At 46.1% G+C, this 14,728-nt stretch overlaps 1 protein-coding gene across 3 annotated transcripts in view; it reads left to right on the top strand.

The window, feature by feature from the left end:
* Positions 1-2,204: 2,204 nt before the first annotated feature.
* The window catches only part of TSPAN2 (tetraspanin 2), a 42,528-nt gene continuing 30,004 nt past the window's right edge, over positions 2,205-14,728 (top strand). For 2 of the 3 annotated variants that reach the window (XR_009530843.1, XM_060086699.1), the window contains exon 1: positions 2,205-2,338. Coding sequence is in view for 1 of the 3 variants with exons in the window: in XM_060086699.1 (XP_059942682.1) it covers positions 2,270-2,338 (69 nt within the window). In the remaining 2 variants the exon portion in view is untranslated. Of the gene's footprint in view, positions 2,339-2,414; positions 2,471-14,728 lie in introns of those variants that run through there. The other variant, XM_060086713.1, reaches the window with a different exon arrangement.

The following is a 14,728-nucleotide window of genomic DNA, read 5'->3' as shown; positions in this document are numbered from 1 at the left end:
AACGTCTACTGTAAAGGCTAACTTCCTTATTTCATTTAGTGTAGTCTCCTACTTTCATATAATGATGTATTCTTGAACACGTGTTATCAGTTAGGATGCCCTAGTCCTGTCAAGGGTCAGTTCCCCTAAGACACAGCTTTGTTGGAGGGTGGGTGGCTGGGGAAGTCTACACTCAAAATCTATATCTGTTACATTAGGCAGGCAACCCTCTGTCTCTAAGGCATGTGTGCTAAAACTGTAGTGTGAAAGAATAATAGATTTATAATAGGGGTTCTGTTCCCAGAGGGTCGAGAATATATAGTCTCTAAATGTATTTTGTCTTAGAGACATAAAATTCAAGAATATATTTAAAGTATCATATCATTGTTGTTCATTTAGTTCAGAGATTTCCTGAACGCCTACCATGTACTAGACACTATTCTTTAGTTCTTTTCTTTTTTGATAGATCAGAGAGGACAATAAGTGTTTGACTGAAACTAAAGATGTGCCTCTTTCTGCATTCCTAATGACTTCCATCTCTGCCCCTATTTCACTATTTGGGGCTTATGCTTATTACCAGAATCCACACGTTCATTTTTCTGTCTTCTCTTCATTTTCATAAGTTAAAATTCATGAGATATTCAAACAAATGTCCAAAGACACAGATGGCAAAGACGGCAACATGGTACAAACTGACTGGTAGAGTACAACACAGTGATAGCTAACCCTTATATTGTACTTATTTACTCTGTGCCAGACACTGTTCTAGGTACTTTACAAATATTAACTCATTAACCTGCACAACTCCACGAGGTATGTACTAGTATCTCCATGTTGCAGATGAGGAAACTGAGGCCCCAGACAGCTTGGCACTTTTGTGAGCTGACTGAAAGCTGTGCCCTAGCACCATCCCCACTCACCTCCCTCTGCTCCACTTGGGCTGCTCCCCTTCTCACAGGCCCCCCAGGAGGCCCTGGCTTCTCCAGCCCTGTGCTTTGGCACGTGCGGCCCCGTCTGCTCTTCCCCTCTGCTCAGACCCATTCAGGACTCGGCTCAGGCCCACTTTCCTCAGCAAAGCCTTCCCTGCCCAGTGCCAAGAGGGCAGGCGGTGCTTCCCAGAACCTTGCCCCACGTCCTCACCTTGCTATAATTTGCTCATAGATCTGTCTCTACCACCAGAGCCAGTTGCAGCAGGCCTGGCTGTCTCCTCGTTGTCGAGTCCCTGGGGCTTGCTACTATTCCTGGCCTATAACGGGCACTTAAAGTTTTACTGAATTAATGCATAGGCTCCCCGGATTTTACACTTTCTTGTCGCCCCCGTACTGCCTGGCACCACATGTTGCAGACACTTAGTCAATCGGAGTGGGTGCCTGGTTTCCCCACCAGTCCCTTAACTTAATAAAACAAAGCGAAACAAAACCTTCCCCCCTTTGCTCCCATTTCCACATCACAATAATCCCCGAGGATTTGGATTCCTTTCCAAGCTCTCCCATCAGTCGAATACAGCAGGACCCCGGGTGTCTGACTCCCCTCCGCTGGCCAGGCCGAGCAGGATGGGTCGCAGCCTTCTGGGCGCAGGGAAGCCGCATCCCACGCCTTCTTCTCCCAGTTCTTGCCTATTAAGGTAAGAGTTGGAGTCGCGCGGAAGGGGCCGAGGGAGGGTCCCCTAGCAGCTGCTTCCGCGGCCTGTGCGCTCGCAAGGCGCTAGGGAATCACATCCTGGGACCGGGTGCCCCGGGCCGGGTGTCCCGCGACGGGTACTGCCAGCTTCTGGGCGGCTTTGGGTCCTACTTATCTCTTCTACCCGAGGCCATCTTCCTAGTTTCCATAGCCACCAGGGCCATGTCCTTATTCTCAACCATCACCGCAGGCCTCAAATGAGTCTCTGCACAGAGCGCTGATTAAATGGGTCTCGGGTCCCCAGTGGACGCTCCTTCCTCGCAGATGCTCCGATAACCACCGCGAGAGGGGTGCCTGTGGGGCGCGTCGCTCGGCCTGGGGAGGGAAGGAGGCGGCCTCTCGTTCCGGAGGTGAGCGGGGTACCTGCTCCTTCTGGCCGCTCGACAACCACCCAGCGGCGCTCCCACTCATCGCCAGCTTCTTGGCTCGGGGTCCTCCCCGGCCCTCTCTCACCCTGTGCCGGCTCCAGCCCCGCAGCCCCGCCCCCCAGCCCCCCCGCAGGCCCCGCCCAAGGCCCCTCGCGCTCCGCCCCCTCCCCGCCGGCTCCCGGCGCTGCCGGAGCTCCGAGCCCGGGCCTGGGGACTCGGGATCCCGCCGCCGGGGCCGCAGCATGGGGCGCTTCGGCGGGGGCCTGCGGTGCATCAAGTACCTGCTGCTCGGCTTCAACCTGCTCTTCTGGGTGAGACCCGGAGCGGAGAGGGCCGGGCAGGGGAGGGGGCTGGGCGGGGACGCAGGGCAGGGGTCCCCGGGGAGCTGACCGCTGCGGCGTCCGAGCCGGGCTCCTGAAGGCAGGGTGTTCAAAAAGACGGAGGTAAGAAAAAGGCAGACAAAGCGGGCGGGGTGGGGAGGGGGGAGGGAGGGAAAGATGGAGGGGGAGAGAACCGACAGAGAGAGAGATTGAGCAATGAGAAATGGTGAAAAGGGGGGAGACCCCGCGCGGCTCTTCCTTTTGAGGAACCTCTCTGCCTCAGTTTTCATCTGGAGCCTGGTAACACCAGGTGCGGGGCCACCAGCTTCTCTGCGCACACACCCCCTTCTCGCTCTGTCTTTCCGCTGGAGCAGGGGCCCGCCAGGGCGCCGGGACTGCCAGAGGCGGTGCCCCATCCGGAGTGTTCAGAGACATCACCTGGCTGTGGCGGGCTTGTGTAGGAAATTGGGGGTAGCAGTGGAAGTGGTATTGGGTGGGTCAGCCTTTTTCTGGGCATTAGGGGAGAGTACCGCTGGATGGAAGGAGGCGGTGGTGCTCTTCTGTGAGGGAATGGGCGGAAGGGAGGGGCTTCCAAGGGGCAGCAGCACCTCCCCACAACCCCCAGCTCGAAGCCTTTGCTAAATCCTACTGCTCCCAGAAATGATCTCATTCAACTTTGCATTGAATGAACAACATTCCCAGGATTAGTGGTTCACTGGCTGATAGGGCCATGACCCTTGTCTCCTGTATTACTGGGACAAAATTAGGGCTAGACCATCCCTAGGTTCCTGGATATTCTGTCTCAGGCCCTGAAGGACTGGGAGACAAGGTCTGAAAATTGTCTTGTCTGCACATTCCCTCTTGGGCTTCCTCAAGGGAATGTCAGTCACTATAACTGCTCAGACAGACCCTGAAGGAAAATACAGATCTTGCTTTGGGTGAAGAAGTTCTTAGAGCTGGGAGGGAGCAGCAAGGGGGCTGGGTGCTTTAAAATAGCTAGGATAGAGGAGGTTGCTGTTTGTCTTAACTGCTCTGGGGAGTTTGTTTTCCTGTGACTCCAACTAATTAATTATTGAAGGATGGTCTGCTTGTGTCTGCCAACCCATTAGCCCAGATGCCTGGGTGACTCCAGCAATTACAAGCTCTCAGAGGTCAAGTTGCCATCCTCAGCATCCTGCAGCAGGGGAAGGTGTGAAGGAGGTACCCCATAGACAGCCCTGAATTTTAAAAATACACATGGCTTTTGTACACTTGGGCATTTACATCCAGCATACTATCGGGAAGGGCATTTCTAAAGGCCCTTTCTGTTGTGCTTTTTAATAGTCTGGCTTCATTTCAAAAGCTGTTAATTATAAATGTCATGCTTTAGTGACACTCTTCACTCTCACTGCTTACAAATTCAAAAGAGGTTTTTTCTAAGTCTGAGAAGGAATTCTTAGGTTGGGTACAGTGCTTATTTAGTGCCTGATGTTGTGCCAGCCTTTCCAGAGATAATAGGCAACATTTATTGAGCATTTTCAGTGTGTCAGGGACAGTGCTATGCACATGGCATTCATTATTAACTTAGTTCTCACAACAATCCTGAGGTGCATACTATTATTATCCCCATTCTTACAAATAGGGAAAAACTGAGGCTCAAATAGGTCCACTTGCCCAAGGTCACACAACTGATGAGTGGCAGAGGTGGGATTCAAACTCAGCCTTCATGCTCCTAAGCACTGTGGTACATGTAGTTAATCAGTGGTTCTCAAAGTGTGAGTCCTGGGCCAGTAGCATCAGCACCTCCTGGGAACTTGTCAGAGATGCACATTCTCAGCCCCATCACAGGCCTGCTGAATCAGAAATTCTGGAGGAGGGACCCAGCAATCTATTTAAACAAGTCCAGGAAATGCTTATGCATGCTCAAGTTTGAGAACCACTCTGTTAAAGAATCAATGTACAAGAATTGTAAAAATAACTTATATATGTAAATATAAATAAATATACATAATTTATATTGACAAAAGTATATATATATAATTTATAAATTAAAAATACTGTTCCCTAAGCTGCTAATCTAGTTGAGGAAATGACCAATGAACAACAAACAAAAACGACAGCATATAATCAAGTGACAAATTTCACACCTCTGACTCTAAACACAGGAAGGAAGGGAAGTAGGAGCAAAGCAACAGTTAGAGTGTCTGTCATGTATTAGCCACTGGGGTTAGGCATGACCTTTTATATATCCGATCTAATTAAGGAGTTCACAGCAAGAGTGAGGAGTTGGGACAGTTGTCCTGAAGAAGGGGACGTTTAAGCTGAAGCTTGAAGGACTGGTAGGATGGAGGTGGACAAGGGTGAGGGGGGTGACACACCACCCAGCAGCAGAGGAACAGAGCAAGGGTGAGTGTGACCACCAGCTGACAAAAGGATCAGGCTCAAGTGCAGAGATCGCAAGCAGAGTGTGCTTGAGCGAGTTATCTTTACTTCTAGCCCTGTTTTCTCAGCTGAACAATTGAGGTAAAAGAGTTGTAGAGAGGATTCAAAGGAAATATGTAAAGTATCTGACTTCACCTTCCTGTGAGCCCAGTATGTAGTAAGTGCTCAAATTTTTTTAATTATTATTTTTATTATTAAGTGCCTGGTACATAGAAAGCATTTAATAAAAGTTAACGCTCTTACCCCAGAGTCCCTTAATATCGGGGAATACTGTATATCTTTGCCAAGTAACTTACAGCTTGTCTTTGCTTTAGGATAACTACACACTGGCTTCTCAGTTTGTACTTGTGGATTTTCCCCACTAGGACTTAGAATACTCTGAGAGCAGGAATCTTTTTCTGTCTTGTTCATGGATATATCTCCAGCGCCTAACAGTACCCAGCTTATAGAAGGCATTCCATAAATATCTGTAGAAAGAATTGATGAATCTGCAGGTTAGAGAACTTGATACAAATGGCCTTCCCGATTTGCAACTTTATCTGGAGGACTGAGCCTGTCTCTTCCTGCTCATTCCCTGTCGGTTTGTTCTTTGTACAGATTCGGCCCAGGAGGAGAATATGGGGCCCTCCTCACTCTCAGTTCCACGGGGAATGGGGACCAGGGACCAGCAGCAGTCACAGACAGCTCTCCCATGTCTATAACTGTACAACCAAAGGGAAAGGGCCAACCTGAAACGGGCTCCTAATGATTTAGAGGAAAGCGATTGTTTGGGATATATTGTCTAGATATGTACCTTCACTGTAACTGAGGGAACCTGATTCCAGAAAATCCCCACCCTAGTTTTTGAAGTTGTTTTTCTCCTGGTTAGAGGGTTTGTGGGAAGTTTGGGGAAGGGGGAGAGGGCAGGGAACAGTTTTCCTGGAAGGACAGGCGTTCGCCATGACTTCAAGCGTTCTATTTACACACTCTTCGATGCTTGCGTGCCTGCCCTTCTGAGGTCTGAGTTCCCCCTGGGTGACAGCACTTCCTTTCCTGTCAGGAACTCACCAGAAGGCAGACGCAGAGGCGGGGTGGGGTATGTTTTGTGATCTGCAAATCGATTTGCAACCTCCTTCTGGCAGCTGGGTGAAGTTTCCCTAGGCTGTGCTCCTGGTTTTATAAACATTCAGCTAGAGCCTGCCAGAGCCAGCAGAGCACTGCCGGGCCCAGGGCTGCTGACTGTGCTCACCATTGAATCTTAACAAAACAAAAGTAAAGCCTGGCCCCAAGCCCCACTCAATTAATTTCTGTTATCATGGCTGATGTCTAACATGAACCCCCTCCCAATATCTGTCATGTCTAAATTCGGACATTGCAGTCAGATAGCATGGCATGGTCCCATGCCTTTCACTGCGATCACCTTTTTTTTTCCCCTCCGTTGCATAGTAATATAAATAAAACACCACAATCTACCAAGCCACATATGCTGGTTTAAAGAAAAAAGAAAAAAACCTGGGCTCTGTTTATTACTTGGTTTGTTGTTGTGTACTCAGCGTTTTCCTATCATTGTGCTGTGTGAGCTGCTCAGGGTTGCCAACCAACAGGAAGCAGGACCGTTCGTTGTTGAAAGTCAGATGCCATATATGGCTTGTTTGAAGTTGCTCTCCTTTCCTTCTCACTGTATTAATGCAGCTCTGGAGTTTCACTTGGTGATGCCTAACAGGTGCTTTTAGGAAAGACCGTGTCTCGTGGGCTTACGAGATGTCTGACTTGTCTACTCCTCTTTCCCAAATTCATTTCAAACAGTAGCTTCAGAGCTACCACCTGTCAGAAAGACTTGTTTAAAAAAATACCTGGGCTTCCCTGGTGGCGCAGTGGTTGAGAGTCCGCCTGCCAATGCAAGGGACACGGGTTCGTGTCCTGGTCCAGGAAGATCCCAAATGCCGCGGAGCGGCTGGGCCCATGAGCCATGGCCGCTGAGCCTGCACGTCCGGAGCCTGTGCTCCGCAACGGGAGAGGCCACAACAGTGAGAGGCCTGTGTACTGCCAAAAAAAAAAAAAAAAAAAAAAAAACCTGAAGAAAGTATTCTATGGGGTCCACCCAAAAGCTAGACCACCCCAGAAGGCAGATAGGAATTTCCTTGGCCCTGTCATTGGATAGTCTCCATTTCTGATTTCTGTCAAGGTGGGGAGAGAGCGGCAGCCTCCCCTGTTTTGGACAAGAGGAGCCCACTGATGCTGGGAGGGGCAGGACTCTATGATAGGAGCCAGCCTGCAGAAGCCAGAGCTATGGTTCCAAGAGTCTGGTAGACCTCGGCCAGGGCTAGGCACCGTGGCAATTCATATCCACGAATTCAAAGCCTGGAAGGTGGATACTGGCATCTCACTTCCTGGGTTTATTCCTGGCCATAGTATTTACTAACCAGGGGTGCTTGGTTAGTAAGCTGTTTAACCTCTTTGAGCCTCCATTTTCTCATCTATATAATGGACATAATCAAGTACCAACATCAATATATGACCTTGGTGCAGATAAAAGAGTAAATATGTGTAAAATATTAAGTATGGTACATGAGATAGTAAATATTCAGTAACATAGCTATTACTGGTAGTTATATTTAAACACTAGAAAACAAGTGGGAAAGTGGAATCTAGAATCCAAGAGATTCATAAAGGTAAGGAGAAGTAGGAAACAGGTGTCCTAAGTCCAACCAACCAAGCAAAGTGGCAGGAGTCTTGTAGCTTATCAAAGGCTTGAAGTCAAAAGGAGAGGTTCTTTCCTCTGCAATTAGTCGCTCAGCAAGTATGTGCTTACCACCAACTATGTGCCCGGCACCCTACCAAATGCTGGGCATTCAGAAATGGTTAAGACACAGTCCTTGATCTTGAGGCACTCAAAAGACCTTTATTTGGTGCTCCTTTGTGCCTTTGAGTATAGTTTACTGTCTCTTTAATGTCTTCGCTCCTCGGGGCAGGGAGTGTGCTGTGTTGGTATACTTCTTCCTCCATCTCTCAGCACCTAGAATAGCTTCAGCGGTCACTGGCACAGCTCTGGCTAACAGACCCTAGCGCTGGAGCTGTTTGTTTGTTCCTCGCCCTGCTTCTGTGCTACCAAGGGGAGGCCAGGGGGTAGAAATAGGAAAACCTTTGGTGATCAGTGCCTCTCAAACTTTAACATGAATACAAATCACCTGGGAATCTTGTGCAAATATATATTCTGATTTGGTAGGTCTGCATTTCTAAGAAGCCCCCAGATGATGCTGATGCTGGTCCAGGGAACACACTTTGAGAAGCACTGGTTTAGATGTGGCCTTAAGAGGTCAAAGATCCACTGGTGGCTCTCATTTCTGAATGAGGCAGGGAGTGCCCTTCCTTTAGGCCTGCTCACCTGGCTTTCTTGTGGCAGTTCTCTTAATTCCATTTACCACTTTACTGTTATTCTTCTAAGAATTTTCTTTCACACTGAGACTTGTTGGTTTCTACAATTACCAGGAGGCCACCTGTCCATTTCCCATTATGCTTCACTGTGTTATTCCAGAATATGTAGTATCTTTGGGTCTCCAATCATGTGTGACCAAAGAGAACATAACTTCCATCCCCCACCTTAACACTGACGGTTAATATCACAACAGGGCTGTTCTCCTAAAGCAAGTGACACTATACTAACCATCGTGTCATGCTTGCAAAGGAATTAAGGAGAAGGAATTGAGAAAGAAGCCCATAAGATGGGACAACCAGATGGGCTGAGAGCACATGATACAGATGAATAGGGGTTACCTTGGCTTGCTTTTTTCATCCTCTTTGGATTTAATTAGGGACAAAAATAACATTCATATGATGCTTTGGTTTAAAAATGCTCTTACGTACATTATCCCATTTGATCATGAATCACAACAATCCCATGAAGTAGTGTAATCCCCATTTTACAGACGTGAAAGCCGAAAGGCAGGCACAGTATGTCTGGGGTCAAAGAGTTAGGGAGGAGCAAAGCCAAGATTCACACCCTGGTCTTCTGATTTTAAACCCTGTGTTCTTTTCACTGTACACATTTATGAGGGCACATGGAATATAAGGTATAATAAATGCTACTGGCTTAGAAAACGTGAAGTTTATGGCCGGGGAGATTATATCCAGTGTTGGATTGTCTTGATGCATTCCAGAAATGCAGGTGCAAAGAGGTGCATAACACTCTGGCATGTGGGAGAAAGAAGAGAAAGGCTGAGAACACCCCTGATCAGTTTAAGGCAGAGGAAAAGCAAGATGGGAATTGAGAAAGGGTATGTATCAAGAGACAGTATTTAAAATTAATTTCAGTAGCAGGAACTTGAAGAAGAATATTAAGCATTATATAAATGGAAGGTACGTGCTGGCTGCTTTCCCATGCACATTTTGTATATTAACTTCCTTAATCTTCACAATGACCTTCTGAAATAGAAGCTATTGTCACCCCTAGTTTATATATAAGGAAACAGAGGTACAGAGAGCTTAAGAGGCCTGTCCGAGGCCTCAGAGCTGGCCAGTGGCAGAGCTGGGTTTCTGTGCGTGGCCCCAGAAACTGTCCTCTTAACCACTCCAAGTCTACAGACTGACAAGAAGAGAAGATTGAAGCTGTGATGAGCATGTGAATTCCAGACCTGCACTCTCCAATATGGTGGCTGTGCTACTAACCACATGTGGCTTTTCACATTTAAATTAATCTATATTAAAAGGAATTTAATATTCAGCTTCTAAGTTGCACTAGCCACATCTCAAGTGCTCAGTGACCATGGGTGGCTAGTGGCTGCAGTATTGGACAGCACAGACAGAGAACATTTATATTTACGTCACTGGAGAAAGTTCTTTTGGATAGCTCTAGCCTAAATATAGTTATTCTTTCTCTCATAAGTCATCTTTTCCTGTTTTTCTCTTATTGGGTCTTATAAAAACTAAAACTAAAGAGAGAGGGGGAACATAGTTTCTGGAAAGTGGAACTGACATACCTAGTATGGAGGTTTAGAAACTCAAGGGAATCCCAGCTGTCATGGAAAGAGTGTAGTGCTAAAATAAAAATTAGTAGAGGAAGGCAGCATAGGACTAAGTCGTTAGAATCATGGCCATGGTGCTTCCTATCTTGAGTAGGATTAAGTTTTCAGTTTGAATATAACATTAGTGAGTCTACTACCACCATAATAACAATAAGTGCTGGGCAATCACAGTTCTGAGTGGTTCTAAGTGTGTAAGGTGAACTCATTTAATCTCTTAGGGAGGCACTATTATTACCCCCACGTTGCAGCTGAGGAAGCTGAAGGTTAGTGAGGTTAAGGGATTTGCCCGAGATCACAGGACTAAGTGGCAGAGCCTGATTCAAACCCGGGATGCCTAGAACCCCTGTTTTTATCTGCTACAACTCCTCGACAACACAGCATATACATGTGGATTGTTTTTGTTACTATCCTGTCCAAGAGCATCATTATTCAGTCTGAATACTCAGAAGAGGTAAAATTTTCTACAAGAGCAGCTGGGGAATGTTCCAAAGTGTGTGCCAAGCCCTGTCCTCCCCATTGTAATGGTGACTGGGAGTCAGCTTATAAACTAGGGCAAAGGAATTAATTGGGCAGGGACAACAGAGCCCCCCAGTGGGGCAGGGGTGGGGCCTGGAAGCTGCTGCCACTCATCCAGGAAGCCCACGTGGTCTCCCTGTGCTCCCTGTACCTGTCTAGTCCCCTGTAAGTGGCCCAGTGCTGCCTGCCTCCCTGACCCCAAATGATTTCTGGTCAAATTGCTGTTAAGAAAAATCCTCTCTAGAATACAAGACTTTCAGGATTCCATTCAAGCTAACTTTTTAATAAACAAAGTGTTTTGGCTTGTTCCAATCTAACCTGAGTTTTACCTGAAACTTTTTTTTTTCTCCCATTTTCTGTCTGTAACAACGAAAACTGGGTGAAGATCATTATTATTGATTGATACTCAAAAATCCTGTTTACCTGCTCAAGAGTAGTTCTCTCAAACTACCTTGAAAAATATTAGGCTGTAAAATAAATATTGTTTAATATTCCATCTTGGCATATGTAAAAGCTCAATATAGCTGAGATGTCATAGAAGTCAGGGTAGCCCTCAAAGTAGTGTTTACTCAGAGGGCAAGCCTGGGATAAAAGCCAGCTGGATGCTGCAAGGAGGAAGTTCCGAGATCATAGAAAAGACCATTATTGTCCTCCTGGAGCTCGTCCCCCAGGTCAGGTAAGACAGACACTGGCTTTAAATCACTTTGATAACTTGGTGGATTGGATTTTACTTTAGTTGTGTTTGATCTTCATTTGATAAAGCCATCTGCTCAGTGGAATCATTAGCCAGTAGTCTGTGGCATTTGTTTTACTGTATGAAGAAAACTATATAACCATCATCTTTCTCCTAATTCTTACTGATCTCTCCTCTCCTTTTCCCTGTATTTCTTTAGAAAAATGCATTGTATACAACCACTGAATAAATACATACACTTTCCATATCTATATTTATCTGCTTTATCATTCAGAGCAAGCTTTTCATCCTGGCTCAGTTTCCTTCCCCTGAGCTTAGTATCCCCCCAGCACTTTTGTACTATCCTCCCCCATCCCCCAGCAATGTCAATTGATCCACACAAGTTAACTATAACAACCTAAGCAAACAGCAGAAGGTATAATTAGGACAAATATGTATCCCGATTATCTTTCTGGAGATGCATAGAACACTCCTGCTCTATTGTGGTTTGAATTGCAGAACCCATCCATTAGTGCAGAGAATTAAGCATTGATTTTTAAAATATATCCTTACCTGAAGGAAGTCTTTCAGGAATTTCTTAGCATAAGCTTGTTCTTATGAAACTGTTGTGAGGAAAATAATAGGGGAAATCAGAAACACTGGCAACTAAGCAGTGCGTTTCCAGACTGACAACCATGCATTTCCAACCTAGCAGCCATCTCATCATATGCTGCCACGGTCCTGCCTCCCAATTCCACCTCACCTGGTCCTGATGTTGAGGCAAGGGCAGCAAGCTTCCTCAGAGGTGGTTTCACCTGGATGTCATATGGCATTTGGCTCTTGTATTTCTTCTGACAAAATCCTTGATTTTGAGAAAGTGCCATCTCAATCCTTGCCTTGCTTTCACTGCATAATTGGATGAAAATCTTGGGAGCTGGCTTACCTCTTTGAGAAAATTAGTATCATCTTCTAGAGCAAATGTGCTTCCGACTTTTGCCTGCTAAAAGGATGAAACGCCCATTACCCTTATGGTATCATAATGTCATTTGCAATCAGATCAAGAATTGTGAGTGTTCATTACATGATTCCATCTGGAATGAGAATTGCCACCAAGAGCAAGTATTAGCTTAAAAGCTTTTAATGAAATTTCTAGGATTGAAGTGTCATTTCCCTCTTTGTGTGACGCCATCCCAAAGAATAGAATTGCAAAAGAGTTGGGTATGTATGTACATAGTATTCACCCTGGAGGAGCAGGAATACAGAATTCATTTTGTTTATTTTTTCATTCAAGTGCATTGTGTGTGTGTGTGTGTGTTGCCATGACTACATTAAGTATTCATATGTCCTGCCTATAAAAGGCATGTATAGATTTATTCTTTGTGTCCATGCCTGATGCATGGCACACATCCCTGCAGGCTTGGAAAACACAGAACTGATACTACCTGCCCTAGTTTAGTTTTGTTTTTCTGTGGGAAAGTGTTTTGCTGAGTATATTCAACAGTGTATTCACACAGTGCCATCTGAGGTGTCTGCACAGTGTTTCCCAGGTGCAGATGAATTTGAAATCAGTACTTTGGGAAGTATTCCCTTGGAGGGCTGTGAAGGAGTTTGTTCACAATTGCTTCTATCAGCCTGTCTTAGGTCAAGTCGCCATAAAAAAAAAAAATACTATAGATTGGGTGGCTTAAACAACAGGAATTTATTTCTCACAGTTCTGGAGCCTGGAAAGTCAAGATCAAGGTATCAGCTAATTCAGTTCCTGGTGAAAGCTTTCTTCCTGGCTTGCAGACAGCTGCCTTCTCCCCGTGTCCTACATGGCAGAAAGCATTCTCTGGTGTCTCTTATGAGGGAATCCCATCTTGGGATCCCCACCCTCATGACCTCATCTAATCCTAATCACCTCCCAAAGGCCCCACCTTGAAATGCCATCACATTGAGGGTTAGGGCTTCAATGCATGAATTGTGGCAGGGAACACAATTCAGTCAACAGCACAGCCTATATTGTACCTTTGTGAAGGCCCTCCATTCATTCATTTAACAGATGTCTGTTGGGAGATGGCTGTGCAAGGCAGAGGGGTAGGTGCTTGGGACACAGCAATATAAACCCTGTCCCTGCCCTCACATAGCTCAGGACTTAAGTTTTCTTTTTTAATTACAGAAATATTTAAACAGAAGTGGTTATATGAGACATGGAGGAAAACACACACCTAGGCTAGGGTAGGCTTCGCAGAGGAAGTGACATGAGAGCTGACAGATGTGAGTGGGTGTGAGCCAGGTGGAGGGGAGCCGGGGAGAACTTTGTAAGCTAAGGAAATAGCAAGAGCAGGGTCCCCAGGTGAGAGAAGGAACTGAAACTGTGTGGCTAGAGCTTCTGAGGATAATTAACTGGGTCTCCTATCTAGGGAAAAGCACATGAGCTGCCTGAGAACATCCCTAAGTGATGCTTTTTACCCAGAAAGGGAGCTTTCTGGTGGGTTTAGTCATCAGATAGCAGAGTAGCATGTATTTGCTCTTTGTGATCAGGGTGGGCTACCTTCTGCTGGAGGCAAGGGGTGGAGGTGGGGGCGAGCTGAGAAGAATGAAGGACCCAGGCCTGGGGAGTGATCTTCGCATTTTTGTATCTCAGCACTACCCTCCCTCCAATTTGGTGCCTTCCTAAGAACCACGTTTGTGATTCATGAAAAAAAAATTATTTTAAGTAAAAGAATATGTCCTCAAGATAGAACATTTCATCAGCAATCCCAGGAAAGTGGAAATAAATACAGCACAATAAAATTGAAATCCAAAACAAGCTTGCTTCATGTTAAATGACTTGTTTCTGGCAGATAGGCATTACTTAAAGGAAACTTCTTGTTCATCCACTTTGCTTTAAAAGTTTTCCAGTTGGGTCTGTAGTCCTCTTTTCTGCTGCTTTAGTTTTAGAACACATACAATCTTCTCCATGGACATATGCTTACAATTTGCAACTTTGTCCTGCAGACTCTCTGGAATATGGTTAGCTACTGAAATGACTTGTCCATACAAATGCATCATGTAATTGTACCAGGTGATCCCCGATCTAATGTCATTGTCTATTCCTTTCATTTCTATCTTCTTTTTCTATTTTACTTCTCTCTTCTTTTTAAATAGTGTACACACTTTTGCCCTCAAAATCCTGTTGCATCATATTCTCTGAGTTCTTAATGCACAATTGGTGCACAGAAGAGAAATGGTGATGCAAAGAATGATGACCTCTGGAGTCTCCTCAGGGGCTGGTTCTCTGACCTGCATTGTTAGAGTCCCTCTTGGGCCACAGAGGCGGGATCAGTTTCTCCACTAGCCCCTGAGATCCTTTGGAGAAGGAACTGGATCTTCCTTATCTACAAATCCTTGCCTCCTGGCTCACGACAGATGCTCAACAAATGTTTATTAAATGATTAGCATCAAAGCCCTACTCATGCTGTTGTATGAAAAAGTCCGTCCCTGGAAAAAACAGTATTTCTAATGGTAATTGTTCCAAAGGCATGGGGATTGGTGCTAGTCACGGATGCAGAGTAGCCCTCAGCAAAGTTCTCTGGTTGGTAGAGTGGATGGATCCATCATGGGCCTCGCCGATCACCGTGTCCAGCCCCTAACATCCCCCCTCTGGCCTTCAACCACTCAGGTCGTTACCTTTGGCTTCTCATCGTGTCTGGCACCAGGCAGCACTCGTGTTGCTGGTTGTCCCCATCAGAATGAGGGCTCCCACCTCCCCTCTCCTCAAGGCCCTGCCATGGACTTTCCACAATGGTA

This window comes from Mesoplodon densirostris, chromosome 2, assembly GCF_025265405.1.
Source record: "Mesoplodon densirostris isolate mMesDen1 chromosome 2, mMesDen1 primary haplotype, whole genome shotgun sequence".
NCBI classification, from domain to species: domain Eukaryota; kingdom Metazoa; phylum Chordata; class Mammalia; order Artiodactyla; family Ziphiidae; genus Mesoplodon; species Mesoplodon densirostris.
Note: the sequence above shows the minus strand (reverse complement) of the source record. Positions and strands in the feature narration are given on the sequence as shown.